Source organism: Cyprinodon variegatus, unplaced genomic scaffold (assembly GCF_000732505.1).
Source record: "Cyprinodon variegatus isolate N-32 unplaced genomic scaffold, C_variegatus-1.0 Scaffold56, whole genome shotgun sequence".
Lineage (NCBI taxonomy): Eukaryota > Metazoa > Chordata > Actinopteri > Cyprinodontiformes > Cyprinodontidae > Cyprinodon > Cyprinodon variegatus.
In genome coordinates, this window is record NW_015150509.1 from 1,511,387 (window position 1) to 1,533,615 (window position 22,229).

The window sequence follows — 22,229 nt, forward strand, 5'->3', positions numbered from 1 at the left end:
ATGGATGGATGGATGGATGGATGGATGGATGGATGGATGGATGGATGGATGGATGGATGGATGGATGGATGGATGGATATTCACTGGCTTAATACATAATTTTTGTGCATTTCTTTCATTTGTAAATATTTTTTATTTAACTTTTATTGGAGGAATTTTCTTTTTAAAAAGATTTCTAAAATAACTCCTTGGCATTGAAAACAGAGTGGAATGGGTGGTGGCGAAAGGCCTTGTTATTTATTAAATAATACATTTTTACTATTCTGATGGGGAAAATAAAATTTTAAGTTTAGTGGATTTTTACCAGATTAATAGAAATGACTAAATGTAATATAGTGAAACCCATAGTGCAACAGTTTCCTCTTAGGTAAAAGTGTTTTAAGATTAAACGGTCAGAGTATAAGGAAGGTAATATTTGATGTACAAGAATAACAGGAGAAAACATTTAGCAGATAAGCAAAGACACCAAAGAAATTTACAGATGGTCTTTTTCTTGCAAAGTTTCCAATCATTGAAGACATATTCTGTTATGGTCACAGGATTTATATGTTTGTTTGAGGTTTAGTATATTCTAATCCAGACATTTTTCATTTTTTTTCGTATTGTACTTTTACTCGTAAGGTGAACAATGTTGTTGCCGTTTCAAAAACTCTTTCCAAAGTTGCTATATTAAAAAAATCCAGCAAACTTGGTTAATAAAAATAAATAGAATATGCCTAATTCTTACATGCTTTACATTTAAGTAAGCATTAAATTGTAAGGTTTCATAGTTAATAACTGAGTACAAAGTGATCAGAGTACAAAAACAGTATACAAATGTATAGCTGTGCTTTAGCCATACACAGGACCACTTTTTCAGCTTAAGAGGTATTTAATTTCTAACTTAAAATAAATAATTGACACAAATACAGGAAGTAACACTCACCCTCACTCGGTACTCTTAGTTGTTGTTTATACTTAATTCACCAGACATTGGTTGATAGCAGCTGGATAGTACTTTGCAAAACAGATAAGAACTGTTGAAGCATTCTCATATTTCAAGTTCTCTTGCTGCCAGATCTTGTCAAACCTCCCATATTTGCAGTACATTCTTTAACCTGTGCTGCTCTGATGTAGGGCTAATTAGGAAAAACTATAAACTGCATTCAGTGTTTAAATCAAGAACGCTCTGCTCCTATAAGAAGTGACAGGAACTTCCAACAGTGGAAGACTGTTTCCATCGAACTTCACAAAACAGCCAAGTGATGCTCTTGTTTCAGAGGTACAGAGTCACACAACGCAAACATGTGTCTCCAAAAATATCTTGCTGAGGTGAGATGTTGACAAGTTTAAAACCAAAACCAAATTTCAGTTTTAATTAGAATCAACTTCAGTGTGCTGAGTTTAGGTAATGTGAATCCAATTGTATTAAAGTGGGAGACAATGACTCTGTGTTATTACAGAAAATATTTAAATTGCACCACCTCTGTAGTGTTTAAACTTAACCGGGGCTTTAATATGAGCTGCATTCCACTATTTTGAATAGTGTGCTTGTAAACGAAAAAAAGCAATTATACGTTTTTGTGTGGAAGAAAAGACACCTCAAATAAAAACAAAGATTAGAATCCCTTCCTTAAATAGTGCAAGTTCCTGACAATTTGTCTGATTCATATTTATGTTTGTAGCCTTCCACTGCTTCTCATTAACTGTGTACCCAGTGGGGCTGCTTCCACAGTACATTATAGCTGTGCTAATTCCCATCAACTCTCTCCTAAATGCACCTGTTCATGGTCCCCATGGATTTTTAAGGAACAAATGTTCCTGTAGATCATTATGGAAAGTCTGGTCATCAAAATCCTACATGCTTGAAAACCAAAGTAACACTCCTAATGGATGTGATACTTCATATTGTAAAACATAAATGGCAAAGATTAGTAAATTACTGTTTAGGGAATACAAGTCCTAATGTCAAGCAAACAATGGAGCTGAAGAACATGTGCAACAATATTTTACCACAATCATTAACCTTTAAAGATCAGAATGTGGAAAAAGGATTTACAACCGATGGCTTTTATTTTACAATAATTTGTTTTATTGCAGCTTGTAATTCAAATGTCTTTTTTACATTTGTTAATTTTCCTATCTTATTTCATGCAATGGATCTGTACAAAATAGTCTGCTGTAATAAAGTAAAATCAGAAAAAGGTCTTTAAATGGAAAAAGAATAGAAGAAAAAAATATGGCATGTGCATAAGTATACATCCCTTTTGCATGAAGACCAAAATGTTCTGGTGCTACTAATTACTCTAAAAAGTCACATACAGTAATCTGTAAGAAGTGGGCCACCTGTGTGCAACTGAGCTTTTACTTTGAAGGCCTTTTCTGGAGGATCCCAGAGGCTGCAACAACATTAAGCAAGAGGCATCTCACCATCAAAACCAAGAACCTCTGCAAGTAAATAAAGGACAAAGTTTGCTGAGGAGAACAAGTGATTGCAGGGCTAAATAAATTTATCCATATCTTTAATATTTCGCCCACAAACACCATCCAGTCACTTTTTTTGTCAATAAATTTACTAATATAGCTAAATGAGCAAAACTTGTCAGTCATCCTGTGATTTAAGATTGGGATGGAGGTTCACAGACCTCCATTAAATTCAGGTAAAACAAAACTGGAGGATTTTTATTTTGAGGTCTGGGCCAAAAAATCACTTTATCAAGTTATGACCAGCCCATATATACTTATCTGACTAACAGCTGTAGTTTAAAAATGTTCTTTTATTTTGTCCTGTTTGTACTGTATCATGATAACAAAAATACAGTTAAAAACAAAAAAAAGCCATCTTTAAAGGTGTCGGCATGTGCTATAATTGAATTAGTGCAATTAAACCAATCTATTAATACCAGGTTGTGAGGCAACAAAAGATGTAAAAAAAAAAAGGCCAAGGGAAGCAAATTATTGTTTAAGGCTCTGTAGATGTGTAATAGCCCCTTAAGTTTGCTCGCTTCATATACTTTTCTTCAGTGTGTCCTCCAGACAAACCTGTCATATTACTTTGTCTTGCCTGTGTTTTGGACATGGATTAATTTGTGAAGTCTCTAATGCTTTTCTTCCAAATTCCCCATCCCCTGGAAATTGCCTACTGCCCTTTTAGCTAATTAGCATTAACATATGTAACTCCACATGGTTTAAGACAATAGAAGTGTCAGTAAAAAGACATTACATTTTAAGCCCAAAACCAATCACAACTTTAATCCTGTGTCCTTCCCAATTAAAATGTACCCCCCAATTCTCTGTCTTGCTTTATCCCTTTCCTCCAAATCTCCCCTGACTACACTGAATATGAAATTTCCCATCATGTCATCTACTTTCACAATATAATTTACGATGCCCTCCAGATTTACTAGACTCACTTAAAAGTTGGAAACAAGGCCAAGCTAAAGAAAAAAATGCCTCTCTTAAATCCTTCTCACTATGCGTTCTTCATATGTCCCATTTAATGAAAAATTAACTGATATGCAACATATTTATACCTCAGGGATGTAGGGACTCTCAAACAATTAAAATAAATAAAACAAAACTATGATTATGTAAAAAATACTTATAATGCAGTAGAAATTGGTTAATTAATTTTATGAATTTAAACTTTGAAAGGATGGCTTTCAGACTCTGATAAATTCAAATTAATTTTAACAAGGTGCCAATAAAGGCGTAGAGCCATATATTTACCTTACAAACACAAACTGTGAAAAGTTATGACAGCATGTACTTTACACTCCCAAAACTCATAATCGCTAAGAGATTTTGACTAAATCTGAATGATAAAAAGTACAAATAAATTTTTGTGTGATAATAAAAACAGACTGCAATGCAGACATATATGTAATAGAGTTTCCTCTTTTTAAATAACTTATTTAACAGTAAGCATCTTTATAAAATTTCCTTTGTTCCTCCCTTTTGTGCCATTGAAGATTCTTTCATTATAACCATTAGGTCTTTTAGAACGAGTCATGTATTGTAGTGTTACAATCTCAACATTAATAATTAAAAGGATGACTCAATCTTCAATTACAGTAAGTTTATTAGCTGTGGAAAAAATACCATTATATCAAGCTGATTAGAGTTTATAAGAATCTTCCAATGAGTAATTCATGACTTCTTGTTTCCCTTGGGTATAGATATGACAAGACAATAAGGACCATATCTTGGCTTCTAAGCTAGATAAGGATCCATAGTCATTCTACAAACATACATAGGGTGGGGGATTGTTCTGGAGGTAAAAAAAAAAAACATTTCCTCACCAAGAACTGCAAAAGGTTGAAACCTTTTTAATTGATTAATAAACCTTAAGGGTCATGACTTTGCCGTTCGATAGCATAAGGAGGAGTGGTAAAAATAGTAAAAATCAAAGTCCGAAGACTTTCCAGGTCTGTCTTCAGACCTAAATCCTATTAAAAAAATTGGTAGGGGATGTGAAATGTGTTGCCAGCAGAATAATGAGTGACTCAATTAAGAGTTTTTTTTTCTCTCTTTTAAGTTAGTGAGAGGTTATATGACTGCAACTAGAGATGAAATGATCCTAGGGCTAAATATGTATCCTTATTATATCCATATTCTTATTTGTTGGTTAAAGCGTTTGTTTTAAGAACTTCCCTAAATATAGCTACATGCCTCTAAATTCATTACTTTTTCCCAGTCTGTGCATTGGTGCTGCAGAATCATTTTGCAAACTCCAACATTATTTCGTCTTTAAGGGCTGTTACTGTAGATGGTCCTCTTATGATCAGAGTGCAACTTGCAAAAGAGAAATGTATGTTGTTTGATGCTTCTCAGAAGTGCTAACTAAGAATAGTGCATGTTATACAAATGCTTTGTAATCCGCAGCAAGTATCAGGATAACAGATGAAAAAAAAAATGCTGGACTTCACAGAAGGTGATTCAGTCAATTGAGGTTCAGCCTCCTGTGGCGCAGATTAACTAATTTCTCTGGGCACTTTTGGTGTGGTAACTGTGTTTTTATGCACAACAAACTGCTCTAAAATAGTTGAGAAAAAGAGCAAAAAAAGATAAACAAAAAAACATTGCCTCTTTAAAAGAAGGACAGAGCATGCCCATATGTGGTTTGTGTGACATTTACCATTTTTTTTTCTCCATAGATATGACTCTGCAGCAGTACTCCTCCTTTGTCAGAACAAATGACTGCACCACCAGTGCAGTGTTGGCGTGCCCTAAAATTATCAAATGGGAGCTGGGGTGGGGGCATAATTCTTCACACAAGTTTCTGCCAATATGAGCTTTGCAGAGAAGATTACTTTATGGGTTATAATTTGATTTCAACATTGTGTGACTGAAGATTTTTATGCCCTCATTAGACACTAAAGGGATGAAATCTGGTTCAAAGCAGGTCAGTGAAGGTGGGAGGTTTATGTGAGGCGGGGCCGACCCAAGACTGTATAAGACCTTAAGTAGAATTTCAATTGGGGGCCAATTTCCAGCTAGGCTAATTATTACATACCTGGGAGAGGGTGGAAGGAGGGGCGCTAGTTAATGTTTTGTTCACAACCAAGAATATCAAGCCTATTGGTATTAAAAAAAGATCCAGTTTTACAACTGAACACCTTCTTTCACACCATTACTGGTTTATAATCCTTTTAATGGGATGCAAGCGAAACTACCACTGTAACCTTATTTTTCTACAAATGGATAACAGTGGAACAATATCTCAGCTGTGACTGGATACTGTATAGGTCAGCTGTGTGGAAAAAACGCTGTTGCTATACATCTTACTCTTGCCTTTAACATAGAAATGTTTCCAGTCAGACAGCAATAGTCTGGAAAATAAACATTGCAACTCTCATTGTTTATATATATATATATATATATATATATATATATATATATATATATATATATATATATATAATTGGCAAAGTTACAACAACAGAAAAGTATACTGTATTGCAGGACTACATTTATAAACTCTTGGTTTTGGTTTTTCAGTGAATTAAGCAGACTTTTTTATTTAGTATACGGTATGTATTTCTCATAATAGTTCTCATAATCTTTATAAAGCCGGAATGATAACAGAGCCAGAGTGCACAAATCTTTTGATTCATTTTTTTCTTGATAGAGCAAAGAGTCTTGTGGTATCATCAATCCCAAACTGTTTTAGAACACTACTGGTCAGGGAATTAAAAGAAGGGTGCTAACTTTTGCTTGCAAAATAGAACAGAACACAACAAAGCAGAAGCATTCAGCTGTTCTGTATGGGAACACCTTTGGCCTGAAGTGTAATACTCAGTGACGGTTTCTAAAGCACGGTTACCAAGGGCAGCAGGGTGAGGCCAGTGTTTTTATGTGGGCAGAGAATAAAAGAATAAAAGAAAGAAAAATCAGAGCAATACATATTTATTTAACACAATAAGTAAGCCAGAGAGTCTCTTGCAGCTCTGGAGCTGAAGACTGCATAACCATGATCTATAAACACTGTGATACAGTTTCAATACAGTTGAAATACAGCACTTAAAAGGGTATAATATTAAAAGAATTAAGAAAGTAAAAAAAACTAGTATGTTGTTGGAACAATACATTGCATTTTGCTTATTTGTACATTTAAAAAAATAATCCTCCAAAACTAGTATTTAAAAAATGATCTGAAATATTGTAGAAAGATTCAATGTAATAATTTCAGCTGTAATTTCATTTAGTTAGTAATATGTTGATGATTTTATAGCTATACAATGACTGATTTTGCCTTTTTTTCAAGACATAATGTATCTGTTTATCAAATAAATTAGATGTCCTGTCAATATACATAAATAATTTTAACTATTATGATGAATTTGAGATTATTTTAGCAGCAGTAAAAATAATTAATGCTTTCCCTTTTCAAAACTAAAGCAGATATACATAGTAATTGAATTCCATCAAAAATTGTTAGCTCTCTTCTCATCATTATTGTAGTACCTAATGGTTAACTTTAAGTTATTATAATCAGACTTTTAGTTATTTCAGCTATTATAGATTGATCTACACATGCTTTTAGAATGTGCATAACTGGTGCCATTGTTAACCTGCTCTGTGTACACCCCCAAGCAGTCACACAGTTCCCTTACACCTCAGGCCAGCTTTGATGAGAGAAAGCAATGGCAGCGAAACGGGATCATTGCCGGAGAATGCCCCAAAGCTGACAGCAGCGAAGCCACTGGAATCATCTTACACACCAACTTGAAGTGCGCACTGTGGTGAGAGTGTTCATGTAATAGGGAGAAAAAGAGAGACATCCATAACTCATCTTGGGACAGAGAGGCTGACAGAGAGCTTTTTGTCGAAGAAGGCTGATGCATTCACCCCAACACTCCCACATCCTGTCTCACGGAATTGCGTGAACAGTCAGATTTGTCATTAGATGTGGCAGCTATGTTCACACTTGGTAGGTCCTGCTGCAATAATACTTGGTTTCACTGTGACAACATTTTGGTGTTTAAAGGCAAATGTTTCTATTGAAATAAAATTTTACGGGTTGAAAGAAAAAGAAAATCTCCTTAACGGGGATAGATGCCAAAGAATGCATATCAAGCTCTGCCTTCTAAAGACCATTAAGGTCTATGTGATTGTTTTTTAATGCACTCACTCAAGCCCCCCCCCCCTTCTCTCTCCATTAACTGTATGCGAACAAAGGGACTTTTGGTCTTTATCCGCCCCTCACCCCCATCCTTTCTCCCTTGTCTGATCACTTCATCCTCCACCCCAACCCTTGCTGACTGCTCTGCACCCCCCCTCCCCCTCACACTTATGTTCCTCCCCCGTCCCCCTCTCCAGTGTGTCCCCTAGTTTTCTGGTAGCTGTGTCTCTTTGATAATCCAAGACTCTTTGAAGACTCCAATTCCACGCTGTTTGCCTCGGAGCTATTGCACCTACAAAAACAACGTGCGCGTGTGGGTGCGTGTGTGTGTGTGTGTTAAAAAATAAAAAGGAGACCGAGCACTAGATGGGATGAGAATAGAGGACATAATAGTGATATGGGAAATAAAAACAGTTCCATGTGATTTTCTTTGCAACTGCTTTAGTCTTTATGGTTTTATGCTTGCTGCATACATGGAGAGGTGCACTTCTTCATTGTCATATTTGTTGGTGCAGCTCATTTTTTCTGTGCCTTCAGAGGGAGCAGCTCATTGATTCCTGCCTACCCACTAAAATGTCAGCGCCAGGATGTACCCGCAAAGACTGGAACTAAATGGACATATTGAATCCTGCCCTGATACTACTTTTCAAATACTAAATTGTTTTTAGAATGTTACCAATATTTGCTCTACTTCTTCCCCTAGCTAAGCCTAATTAGATTAATCTTTTGCAAACAGTTTCCTTCTTTTCTTTTCTTTCCAGCCTCCTTCTTATACCTTTACACTAAGAGTATCCCTTCTGTGATTCTGTCTTCCTTATCTCCATTGTCTTTGTCCCAAACTGTAGTGCCTCTCTCTCCATCTCGGTCTCCAGCCCCCCGCCCCCCCCACGCCCATCTTTTTTGTCTCTGTCATCCTGCCTCTCTTTGGCAGAGGAGCTTGCCATTGGGATTTAGAAGAAATTGAATTGAATTATGAAGGAATTTCTCTGCAGCACGATTGGCATCATTTCCTCCACACAATGGAACATCATTCTCATATCTTTCAGTGTGAGGGAATGAAAATAGGCCGTGCACCATTCTTTCTCTCATCCTTTTAAATTGAATTTTTCATATCACAGGGGCACTGAGACATCAGCCGTTTCCTTTAACATGGGCAGAAAACCCATTTCATAATATCAGAGAGAGGCACACACAACTGTGATTCAATGAGAAGAAGTCTGCCTTTCAGCACCAGTGCACAGACGATATACCTAACTCAGTATTGATAAACAGGGTCACATGAGTTACCCACAGCTTGAAAAGTTGAGGTGTCAGTTCGGAGACTATGCGATAAATATTTTTGGACTACACCTGGAGATAATTCATATACATCCCTCTATCCGTTTTTGTCCGAAACAAACAGTTCAGATTAGAAGTTTAGACCCTCATCTTTCTCATGAATCTCATATTAATTTATAGGTTTTCTTCTGTAGTAGAAATGTTCCAGGGTAAAATGAAAGATACAATGCAAACAATTAAAACTTTGCATTAACATACCTACAACCTTTAATAAAACTTTTTTTGAATTTCAGTATGTATATTTAACCATGACCGCAGCTGTAGCTATCAACAAGCATCTGGTCTGATTCTGCCTTTAGGCATTTGACCACTCTTCTTGGTAGAATTAGTAGATTTAATTTACATCTGGTGGTTCTTGGCCAGAACGAATAAATTTGGTACTTTACTTTATTTTCCAATAGGATTGACGGCTAGGACTGGAGAAACTTAATATAAGCCCTCTTTGTTTGTTCATTTTTTGATTCCCAAATTTGTCTAAGTTTCAACTGTGGGATTAAAACTGTTCTCTCTCATCTACAAAAAAGCAGATTGTTAAGGAACAATCCAAGTTTTTCAAGCCAATCCGAAAGTGAAAGACCTTAGAATCCCATGATTTTACCGTTACCATCGACAAAGGTGGTAGCAAGTGATAAAACTGACATCCTCTAGACAAAAAAAAAAAAAAATGTACACCTTTTCTACACCTGGAGAAAAGTTTTATGTGCAGAATGATTTGAGTAAGCTATTTGTTTCTTGGATAAGAGCAATACATAATTTTAAACTAAAAGTGGGGCTTATAAGTAGGTTAATGTTTGCGTGAGATTACTTTATTTTAATAATAATACTTGAGTGGCAGTCTGTGGGGAGGAACTCAGAATCTCTGGATTCCGAGCTCTATGGCCTAACCACTAGGCCGCCACTGGCCGCACCACTCTCCAGTGCTGGTGCTGTAAAAGCTGGATGAAATTTCAAAGATAGAAAAGTACCCCAAATTTATTGAACTTCACTTGTATTCAAATAGATGTCTAAAATTTGAATAAGAATCAGTGCTTTGGTAGAACAATGATAAAAACACATTACTGCATTTGTTGCAGATTTGACAGATCAGGTTTACATTATCCTGAGTGAAGATGAACTTTGTTTTCCAATAGCAGAGGCCTTATACAGGCTAGGATAACTTTTTACATTTTTGGAAGCTGAGTAAATCAGTAATAAATTAATATTATTTTACAGAATAGTTTATTTTAAGATTTATCTTAAAAGTTAAAGTGGCAAATTTTATAATCTGCCAACAATAACCAAAGAATAAACAAATTCATCAGTAAAATCTCCAAATTAATATGACTACATATATAAACCTCTGTCAACCATCTCAAGATCCCTACTTAATTATTCTAACTTATTAGATGAAAAAAGTTTATTCCTGAGCAGTAATATTCTCTTGTGTGTTATTCTTAGATGAAACAAAATCTGTAATAAATTAGGTTGTCACTTATATAAGTGATCTTTTGTCTAGACATTTGTTTTGCTTTGCTGCTGCAATCGGAATTTCTTATATTCAGCTCACCTTAATGGCAACAGGGTGGTACTTAGACAGCACCTCAGTGTAATAAAACATTTAACTAAAAACCTTTGGCAACACTTCTCCTGTGAAGAGTGAAACAGTTCTCAATGGACATGGAAAAGAACATGGTTTACTCAACATATACAGCTGGTAATTCATCTCCAGGAAATCCACATTTTCCAATAAGCACATTAAAAAGCAACAGTGAACTCAGATTTATTTATGTTAATGTAGAATAGCTTTTTTATAGTCTACAATATTTTAGCATATTTTTATGTAAAATATGGATAAGTAGATTGATTAAAAGGATTATTTGAATGTTTTTTTAATTAAAGATGACACAAATTTGTTTTGGGGCACAGTAGGAATTGTAAAAATGGAAATGCAATCAGAGTTGCATCAATATTGCTATCAGCTTAAAATTCATAGGTTAATGCAATTCACTAAGCTTCAAATATCACGTTAGATGCTAGAAAATGAAATGACAATATTTTAAGTGATAATAAGGAAACTTCTTTTAATAATTATAGTATCTTCAATTTTTGGTTTGTATGTTGTCCAAAATTACACAAAATCCAGCATCTCATTTCAATGCCATACAGTGCATTTGTAATGAGCTAGACTTGGCTGGATGACAGGGCACCTGATGGTAGAGAGGTCTCAGATTCCTTCATGGCAGTCTGAATGAAGTGGGGGAAACTCGATGCAACATGATAGCACAGCAGTAGTGGAGACCTGCTATCCCAGCAGGAATCAGTAGTGCAAATCAGCAGTTGTAAAAGAGATGCTGGTCACCAAGATGTTATCCTTGCTGCTTACACTCAGGATTTTGCCCCCTCGATTCCTTGCCAGGATACATTTAAAATCATTTTTTTAACCGTTTACTAGCCTCATAGCAAATTTGACTGAAATAGTTCTTGGAAAATTAAGCATTGAAATAAATCAGTGAACAGTTTATTTATTGTAGTAACTTGATTTAAAAATTGAAGCTCATAAATTATTCAGAGTAATTAAATACAGGGGTATTGATACATTTTCAAGAATGTATTTCTTTTGTTGTTTTTTATGAACATGGTTGACAGCTAATTATTCCCACTGGAGTACTATTTTTTTCTCCATAAAGTCAAATCATGTAAGGGACATATATTACCTTGTCAAGCAGATATTCAGTAACACCATCTGCAAGGAATATAATAATTAAATGGTCATTCTTATTTTGTCTCTGCGACTGTTCAATGACTGCTCTAATCCAGCATAAATATGAGAAGTTGAATCAAGTGGAAAAGTGTGGTAAAAAAAAAAAAACGTACACAAGCTATAGGGATAACCTTAACTTTCATAGGATTCTGAAGCCAAGCCTGTTTAAAAATTTGGGTTACCTTTCCAAAGCATGAATTGGAGCTTGACACAGTTGTAATTCAAGTAATCAAAAGTAGATGCTATATGTTTGAGTAAGGAATTATAAATATAAAAATTTCTGTTTTAATCTACTATGAGATGTGGGAGGATATAAGGAATCTCACCTGGATTAAGGAGGTAACAGATTTTTTGTTTGTGGTTCAATGCTCAATGCTCATTCAACATTGCCTATTCTAAGCATCAAACTCAATATGTATCTCATATATATCATAACTTTTAGTTAAGCTCTTTGTTTTACTCAATATCCATATTTCTGGCAAATCAATGACTCCATTTTGTTGCACATTATTAATTTATTTTTTATTTTTTTTAACAGTGTCCTGTCTGGTGATCTGTCAATAAGAATAATTGTCTTGATGCCAAAAGAGATTTTGCTTTTACAAATGGAGCAGTATGACTATCGCCATAGTGTTGCACTTGATTATGTCACGGTCTTGGTTCTGTTATTTTCTTTTGAGTATTCAGTTTTACTTTGCTCCATGCATTCTAGTTTTATTGGTTTAATCCCTATTTTGTTATGTTTTTTGGATATATTTGAGTTATTAGGTTTTTATTTGTTGCCCTGTGTTGGTCTCCTTTTCCCTAGCTCCTTTTTAGACTCCTCTCTTCACACCTGCTCCCAATATGCTCGTTAGTCCTCTCTTTGTTCAGTCTACCATAAATACTCTCCTTGTGCAGTTCCTCAGTGCTAGTTCCATGTCTAACCTCATCTTACCCTGGCTCCTTATGATTGTTTTCCCCTGATGTCTCCATGGTTCTGATTTGTCTTTACATTTTTCATGCCTCCCTGCCTCTGCATTTGAGTCCTCTAACCTCAACCAAACCCTGACATATTAATGCATATAAATAGCTTAATTGTAATTAATGCAGGGAGTATTACAGACTTTATGGACACTGCAATGTAAGTAGAACTTACATTGCACGTTATTCATTTTAAATCAGAAAAGCTTTGTCTGATTGGTCCGACAATGTTTTAGACAGCATACAGTCTGTAGTTCGCTAAACCACAATAATTTATTTTATTTAAGCTTTTACATGTTGTACTGTGTAGATCTATATGATACAGATTTTTATGGAGAAGTTTTTGTATTTTAATAAAAATGTTCTGGTGATAATAATGTTACATTTTTTTTTTTTTTTTTGTAACAACATCACATTTAGGCTAAGATACATGCATTTTACCGCCCACACCAAGATACCATCTGCTTTCCTTCTGCAAATTCCAAATTATGGAAAGATTCTAATTGTCAACAAAAGTTTTACATTTGTGTGAAGATTCAGAATATATCATTTGGATAAAATGAAAAAAAAAAAGAAAACTCTGAAATAGGTAGACAAACTTCGACTGGAAAGTCTGATTGTGTAAGACAGCATAAATTTATAGCAACAGTTTCAGCGAACAACGGAGATGTGGAACCTGGGTTGAGAAATTAAACAAAGGCGAGATGGAAAAAAAGGTGGGGATTTAAACAAAGAGCAGAGATAAAAGCTGAACTGCATGAGGCTTTTTTTTTTTTTTTTTCAATAAAGCCAGAAATGAGCAAACAAAATCTAAAACTCCATGTCACACTTTGCGGGAAAGTTTCTGGTGATAATAAGCAAATCTGTGCAGCTTGCCAGCTTCATAAGAGTTCTCACAGAAATCTTCTCTCTCAAGGTCTTGCCAGATTCAGACGAATTCTCATCTGTCTCTGCCAGTTCTTCAGTTGCTGTAGTTATGAACATGGTGCATGTGTGACAGTCACTGCTTTAGAAGAACGACTGAGACACAACAGAGAAGTGGAGGGAGGAGTCTGCAAGAAACAAGTCATAGTTATGTCGATTCTAATATATTTAAGAAATTTTTATGTCAGATACTTGGAAGACCTTACCACAGCAGGTGTATTTTTTTCTAACATATTTGGAAATTATTTCAACAATATGAAGTACCAAATACTGGACACAACAAATACCAAATCCCTACATTCCCATTTAAAATTGTAAAAATTACACATGGGACTTGTATTTTGTTTCACAAGATAGATAAAAAGAGATGCATCACTGAATGGGTCATAGCCTACAAGATGAACACAAAGCACAACTGTAGACCTCCCACACACCTTTACCCCCAAGTAGATTATTCTTAAAAGTCAACCCCTAGATGCTAAAACAAATCTCTGAAAACTGTGGTGTAATCATGGGATCCTTATTATCAAAAAGAACATGCACAAGTTTAATTTAAATATGTAAACTCCACACCAGAACAGAAAACATCTTTGGTTTGATGCATAGAATTTATAAAGCACTGTTGTTGAATATCACCATTCTTCAGAATGGCATTGGGGAACATGTGACCCAATGTCTAAAAACAGTTCAATCTGAAGCACAACTGGACCCTAAAATAAAGCAACTGGTAAACTTCTGAAAGATCGAAATAGTGGATGCTGTTTTTGTTTTTTGTTTGTTTTGTTACCTCTTTACATCACTGGAATATTAACCTAAATGCAGTTTCCTATTGCAGAAGATTCGGTGGTATTTGAAATAGTATTTTCTTTAGATATAAGGAGATTAAGAACATTTAAATGAAACAGAATCTGCCACAACCCTTGATGATGAAGCAGCAAGATGACTTTTCTAAAATCGTGTTGGATACCAATGTATCCTCATGAGTTTTAATCCTTCTGCATATTCACTTATGTTCTTCTTAATTTTGTTGCCACTGTCCTCAATTTATTGAAAGTTCGGCTATTGGTTTAATCTACCTAATGCAATGCAGTGTTAGGACATATGATTCCCAACAGACTCATTACTTTGAACACAGAATACCTGTGAGTCCACTTATACATCTCGTTGGAGTCAGAAAGCTGACCAATAATCACTTGATTTTCATTAATGTAATTGTATGCTTCTAGCTGCAAAAAAAAGCCATTGTGTTTTTAGGAACAAACCTGAGAAAACCTTAGAAAGTGTCTTTGCTACATATCAGCCCAAAACCTTGTTCCTCTTACAGGAGTGCCTGTGCTTCCTTACCTGCTCATCTCAGTCACCTTAATGCCTCCTAAGGAGTTTGCAAAATTCTTGCATGACCACATACTACTAACACCTTAAAAAGTTATCTTATTTTCTTTTCAATCGGTGAATTATATTATACATATTTATGGCCTTTGTATATATTTATATATATATATTTTTTTTTTTTTTTCTTGTGCAAAAATAGCATTCTAAAATAAGTAACAATTATGTTTAATTTGAAATAAAAATGAAATATTTCCTAACCTAGTCACATTTTTTTTCCTCTTAACCGAATTATTATGTATATGATAAAGACGCAAAGGCATCAAAAATTGTTATCTAATTGGCAGCTTCTGTTTCTATCTCAATATCAATAGGCTTGAAATGACTCCCTGGCATTGCACTTTAGATAATATCATTGGCATTCTTACAAAAGGCTCTACGTAGGCAGTGGATTTTTGCTTTCTTTTATTACAGCATTAAAATGTGTCTTGTTCCCCTTGCAAAGACACAATCCTGCTGAATCTTTCCATCTGCTTTGAGATTGCTTTATTACAAATGAGGTCATTTTAACTCAATGTAAATGGGGTTATGAATTCAGATGTCACAGTTAATGCCCCCTATTCCATTCTCAGCACCACAGCTTCTTGCTCCTACAACAATGCCTAAACAACCTCACTCCCCCTGCTTTCAGTTTCCCAGAATCTAATCTGCCTGCCTGTCCCCTTCAGCCAAAGCGATGTGCATGTCTGCCTGACCAACTCTCCAATCCCGCTCATCCTCCTCTTTCCATCCTTTCGTCTTCCTGCATCCATGCAGCCCGCCCCCAGGCCTGGCAGAAGAATTTTTTATTTTTTTGCTCTGACTTAAAGGAAAATCTATTTAACATATCTGGAGCTTTTGCTAGTTATCAAATGTTGACTCTCGGGAGTGATGCCTGGAGGAAAAGTTTAAGCTCGAATCCATATTTGAACAACTAAATACCTTCCGAAAATCATAAGGTTATGCAGGCATCCTATCATTTTAGGAATATACACCAATGGCATAAGTAATTTATCAAGTGGAGCCACATTAGTCAGTTGCAGCGAACAACTTCACTTTTATTTAATGTGCTGTTGGCTACAGTTCACTGCCATACTGTATATTCTGTTTGATTCTAACTATTTTTTGTTACATAATCTATATAATTTATATATTTACTGATTAAAAATACTCTGCCACTAAGTCCATATTTTGTACCGCTACATATGTTTTATGTGCAGATATATCAATTCTTTTTTACATAATGTAAGGAAAAAAGAGCAAGCAGGATCTTTGGAGTGGGTTGATATGGTACTAAAATATTCAATGCAAAACAAAAAACTTACAGCAAATCACAAGGAGAACAGAACATGGAGCTTTGAAGGGGGGAAAAAGCAATTAGACAAGCTGGGTATGGGAGAATCCAGCACTGAATAAAGGCAAAACTCATACTTAAATAGCAGCTAAAGCAGGTAAGAGGCGTGAGCATAATTGGCAGGTTGAGATGGTGGTATGTGAGCTTGATTGTGCTGACCATTAAGGATCATGGAAATGAGAAGGGAGATGGAAAAGAGAGAAAGAGCTGAGCTGGGACTAGAAGAAACCATTAAAAAACGGGTAAGGGATAAATAGAAATAAATTCAAATACTTCTAAAATTAAACAAGAACACAATAATCTATTAAACTAAACACAAAGGGAATGAACTAATAACGCAAAAGCTATCTTATAATAAAGAGCAATGTGTGAGACAAACACTAAGGAGCATGAAGAAATTGTTGAAATATACATTAGTTCTGCACTCCAAAACTCTGCCCTTTATGGATTTTCTTTTGGGGAAAGCCAAATGAAAGAATCCCATCAGAAGTCCCGTTTGCACTTTTCCTCAAACCATGTTGGGCACACAGCAAAAATGGGGAAATGAGAACTTGGGTCAGAAAATACTAACATTTTGGGGCTTACATGCGAAAAATAGAACTCCTTCCTCAAATATTGCCAAACTTCATAATTACACATGGTGATGGTAGTAGCACAGTTTGGGGATGTTATTCTTTATTAGAAATATAAAAGCTTATATTACAGGAAAATAAATTGGGTTAAAGAAAGTGCATGTGTGGAAGAAAACCTGTTAAGGCTGCAAAAGACCAGTGACTGTAAGACTGTAGTGCAACACTAGGCATTACAAAGCAATGGCTTGGAGATCATTGCTCGTTAATCTGTTCACACCTATTAATTAAGAAGAGGTGGAAAGCTAGGCCTTGTAGATAATTGTTCTCCAGTCAGCCTAAACCTGAGATTTTTTGGTAAAGAAGAATCAGAAAATAAAATAAAAATGTAACTTTAATACTTTAATATTTACTTTAATATTGACTGCCATGCGGCAGCACAAACACACACACACACACACACACACACACACACACATATATATATAAATATATATATATATATATATATACTACAATAATAATTTTTTGACCAAAAGAACAACAGATGTATCATTTGTGTGTGAAAGAAATAGAGTGTAAAGATAATGGGGAAGATGCTCAGGTTTCTGGAAACATTGTGAGGGTAGTGATGGCATTAGGATGTGGATGGCACTTACCTAGGCTGTAAAAGCATTTATTTCCCGTGTGCTAGAAAAGTGTTGAAATGGTAAGAAGTGCAGCCTGCTCATATTGATCAGAGCTGACAAGTATGGCCAAGGCAGGCCTTTTCTGCTGTATCAGTGCTTTCCTGACTTTTACGAGAGGTGCTCATGTGTGGGTGGGGAGAATGGTGGGTGGGCAAGGGAGACTGCACATGCCGTACAAAGGAGTCATCTTTCTGTTGTGGATTGGTGGTAAGTAGCCATTTGTAAACCGATCTTTGGATGAGGAAATTTAATGGTCTCCTAACCGTATTTACAAGCTATTCAATTTGATAAAGGGTGCGATCTCCAATGAATCTTTGCATGCCACTCTGCTCATCTTCCAACAGTTGAATTCTGGAAATCATTCAGTTCTTTTTTTTTTTTCTATTTTATTGTTTTAATCTTTAATTAAACCTTAATGCCATCAAACAACAAAAGGGTCAATACTAACAAATTCTAATGCTTGCATATTCATGTCTGTCCCAAACAATTTTCTCACTACACTGCTGAGTTTCTTTTTGTTAGTCTTATTTAGATTCTCTTGGGAATTGTGTTAAATTGTGAAAATATTGTTTGGGCTTTTTGCTGGTTTAAACATCAAACGGTGCGGAAAACGGAATGGGGGAATATTAAAATGCGTGCGTGGAAGAAGCTCACTGGGGCTACTGATTAGTGCACCAATCACTGTCATCAGAATTCATTTGGTGGTGACAGATTTAGAAAATGAATCCTCTAACTGACTAATGATCATAATAACTGCTATGAAAATATGTTTGACGCTTTCAGTTTTTGTACCCCAAACCCCTCCACACTCACCCACACACACACACACTCCCATCCACATCCTCTAATGTTGTAAAATGTTTGCACTTAGGTTCATACATATGAATAGGTATTGTCTGTGTAGATAAATATCTCATGTGTGCATACTTTATTTATAACATACAAATCATTAGCACAAGTTTTATTTTCATTAAACTATTGTGAATATGGAAAAATACGGGCCCTGTTTTCCAGTTAGTTGTATTAATTTATTCTTTATTTATTAGGTAACAACTGATTTTGATCAGTTTTATATTTAAAAAAAATTTTTATTTAACCTGTTTCAGTCTTTGCCCCTTATTTACACATCCAAGCCTTCTGAGTCAGTGTTGAGTTTTTGTGGTAGTTGTGCGGCAGCCGATTTGCACATTCTTATTAAAGAAATAAATATCCCTCCCCATCTTCTTCATATATTTATACCTTATGTAAAATTCAGAATAATAATAGTGCAAAAGTCGATTAAATATTTATCAGTGTTTAATATTGCATGGTATTTTCTAACTTTCAGAGAGGGAACTTTATAGAGATAGCAGTGTTCAGTGTTAAATGAAACAATTTCAGGTATAACATTTATCGCTGGGGAACCATTCTCTACAGAGGAAATATAACTAAATCATGTAGTCAAGAGATTTGTTCCCACTTGTTAAAAAACATATGTTTCTTCCTGTTTTGCAGCATCCCCATCGTCGTGTGACCTTTTCTACCACCAACCCAGTGCAGGACCTGCAGGACGCCTCACAGCACAGCTACTATGACAGTGGCTTGGAAGAGTCGGAGACCCCCAGCAGTAAGTCTTCATCTGGTCCTCGCATCGGACCCCTGACCCTGCCCGAGGACCACTACGAGAGGACCACCCCAGATGGCAGTATCGGAGAAACAGAACACCCAGAAAACGGTACAAAAGCAATGTCTTTCATTTTTTTCTTGTTACATTACAATAATTCAATACAGTGATAGAAAACTAATAGAATGGCATAATGATACAATAATTTCAAGTAATTTTAATGCCAAAACACAATTTCTTAAAATTTAATATACTTTCTTAATATTTTCTTGAATAATTTTTAAATAAATACATGACACTAACTATTTGAATAATTATTATCTCTTAACATCTGTAGGTTAAAAATGGCAAAACAACACAATACTAGAGTTTGGTATCTTAAAAATAAATTAAGGCAGGTGCCCACTCAGTTCATGGTAGGTATACAGTTGCTTTATAATCTTGCTCTTTTCTGGTGATAAACATATGAATTTATGTTCAAGGTTTGGGATATTTTTCTTTAACGTAACTCTGCTTAAAAGAAATTCTTGGTAAATTTTTGCAACAAAAATAAGGTTAATTTAATTTAGAATTTTCAGGTCATATAAAGCACCTGGCTTTGTATGTCTCCAACTCTATAGAAAACCTGCCTATGTCATTTTAGAGGGTCAGACCATTCACTTAATAAATAATGTGACCTTATGTGCCGCTTTAGGGCGGTACTATGGTGCAAACTTCAGATGTTTATTTGGACTTTAAATTGTCAATATAACACAAAATATAAGGCCAACACTTTCTTATTTATGTTTTAATATGCAGCCATTAAAGTAAACTTTCAGGGGTTCCTAATGAATTAGCTCCCAGTAATTTCAGACTACCAGTTGGTATGAATTCAGAGCCTTCCAATCTTCTATAATATTTATCTTCATTCTATCTCCATACCAATCTTTTACAGATTTTAAGCATCCGGTACCTGGGAATCAATATTTTAAACAGACTGAGCTGACACACTTTTCCTATTGCTCAGAATAATTAAATACTAAATCAAACAGTGGAGAAATCTCTATTTCTCACTCGTAGGAAGAGTGTCTTATGGTGTTTTTTTTAATAGCAAAAACTGCATTTTCTCTTAAATTGCAATTTAACCACTTCAGATTATGGGCATTGGATCCTTGGCACCAGGGTTGCTCTGGGATTGAATTGGGTCTGGCAAAGAGGAGTGGGTGAGGGTAGGGATCAGCAGTCTCTGGAGCAATGGAGGTTTGGCGTATGGGCTCTTTTCTTGCCTAATGCTGCTTCTGCTGGTATGAGCTGATTTGAGGTAGGGTCAAAAAGAAGATCCATGAAGCTTGTTTTGCATGAGTGGGAAAGAACAGGTTCCAGGATTGGGAGAGTTTTTAGGGATTTGTGTTGAGAAGGGGTTAAAGGACATTGGTTATATTGAGATAAATAATAGGGTTTTTTAAAAGCTGTGTGCAACTGCCAGATCAAGTAGGGTGCCTGTAGTCTTGCTGGTCAAGTGCAACTCTGGGTCCTGAGCTGCCCAGGGAGGTATAAAACAAAATTCTTTAAAAAAGAAGTCAAGGATTCAAATTGCCTTTTCAAACTGGCTAAAAAGTTTTCTGTCCAAGCAAACATAGTACTGCATAAAGTCAGTAAGTTGCAGCCTGTAAACTTTCTAGATGACCACATAGCAAAAGTGGGTGATCGGTTATTTTGTGTTGTAAACATTACAGCATCCCTCATAGTGAGAGTGCATGTATCAACATTGTAGAAGTATGCTGATAAAGATCCTCAGTCATCCAGGTCATAGTCATTGCGTAAAAGTTTAAAAAAACAATCCACTGGACTTGGTTTAAACCAAGTCCAGTGGATTGTTTTTATAAACTTTTACGGAATCAGAGAAGTAGTGTAATCTTTAACATCAAAAAACTTCCTGCATAACCAAAGTCAATCTGTCCATCTGCCATGACCTACTGGGCTCAGAGGAGACCTCTGCGAAAGAACACAGAGGCCCTGATTTAGCTACCATGAAGAAAATGAACTGGAAAAGAACATGCAGTTAAAAGCTGAAACTATATCAAAATTGGAGAGTAGGGGAATCTCTTGTGACTGCAAAACTTCTTTCTTTCGTTTTTCTTTTTATTTATTCTTTTTTTTTTTGTTGTTTTTTTTTGGCGGGCGGTGAACAGCCGCTAGGTAAATACCGCGATCAATACATCTTTTTATGCAGGCCAGGTGCCTCCGGGCGCATCACTGCTCCCTCAAGATACTGGCTTGTTCATCATTACATGGGCATTACTCTGTCGAACATTATGTATAACTTAGGCTGTCTTTGGACATAAGTTTTGGACTCATTATGAATACTGTATGTATATGCCAAACATTGAAAAAATACATAGAAAGTTCAGCGTATGCCAGCGTTTTAGAAGATTCTGGGATGTCAGGCATACGCTGTCTAAATCAGTGTGACAGGGCCCTAATCTAGATCTTCAATAATACTTGTACTGTGTTGCAATGATTGCAACGTTACCAATTGGAAAGACATAAAAAGAATGGGCCAAGTGCTGAACCCTGCCCTCCACAAGTAATATGGAGTAATGTAAGAACATGATTTATCATTTAAAAAGAAAAGACTGGGATCTGTATAAAATACCATTTCATTAAATAATAAATAACCATTTAATTTAAATGAACAAAGTTCTACTCTCTTGATCCCTCCAGTATCTCAAGCATTTTTAAACGGAATAATGTTGACAGTAAAACAGACGTGTGTGGCTGCAACATAAGAAATTGTAAAAAAGTTTAAGAATAACAAATAGTTTTGCTGCATGCCTGTGATTATTTTTAGTAATGAGATCTATTTGACAGATGTGCTCTGTAACTATTTGTGCGGTGGCACTGAGACTGTGTACTGTTGACTGTTTTTTTCTTTTTTTATGCAGATCTTTGCCTCTTCGAGTGACTGTTTGTGTGTGAGTGTTGTTTAAGGGCTTGCATAAACAGGGTCTCCATCCCCCCTCATCAGTACAATCTCTGTCAGACATCCTTAATGACCCTCTCTCACAAGTGTGCTAATTAAAAAAGCTAAACTAATGG

General features: G+C 35.5%; 1 protein-coding gene across 1 annotated transcript in view; it reads left to right on the forward strand.

Moving 5' to 3' along the window:
- The window catches only part of LOC107082577 (protocadherin-1-like), a 141,000-nt gene that overhangs the window by 78,882 nt on the left and 39,889 nt on the right, over positions 1-22,229 (forward strand). The window contains exon 4 of the mRNA XM_015371337.1: positions 19,043-19,262. Coding sequence (XP_015226823.1) covers positions 19,043-19,262 — 220 coding nt within the window. The remainder of the gene's footprint in view (positions 1-19,042; positions 19,263-22,229) is intronic.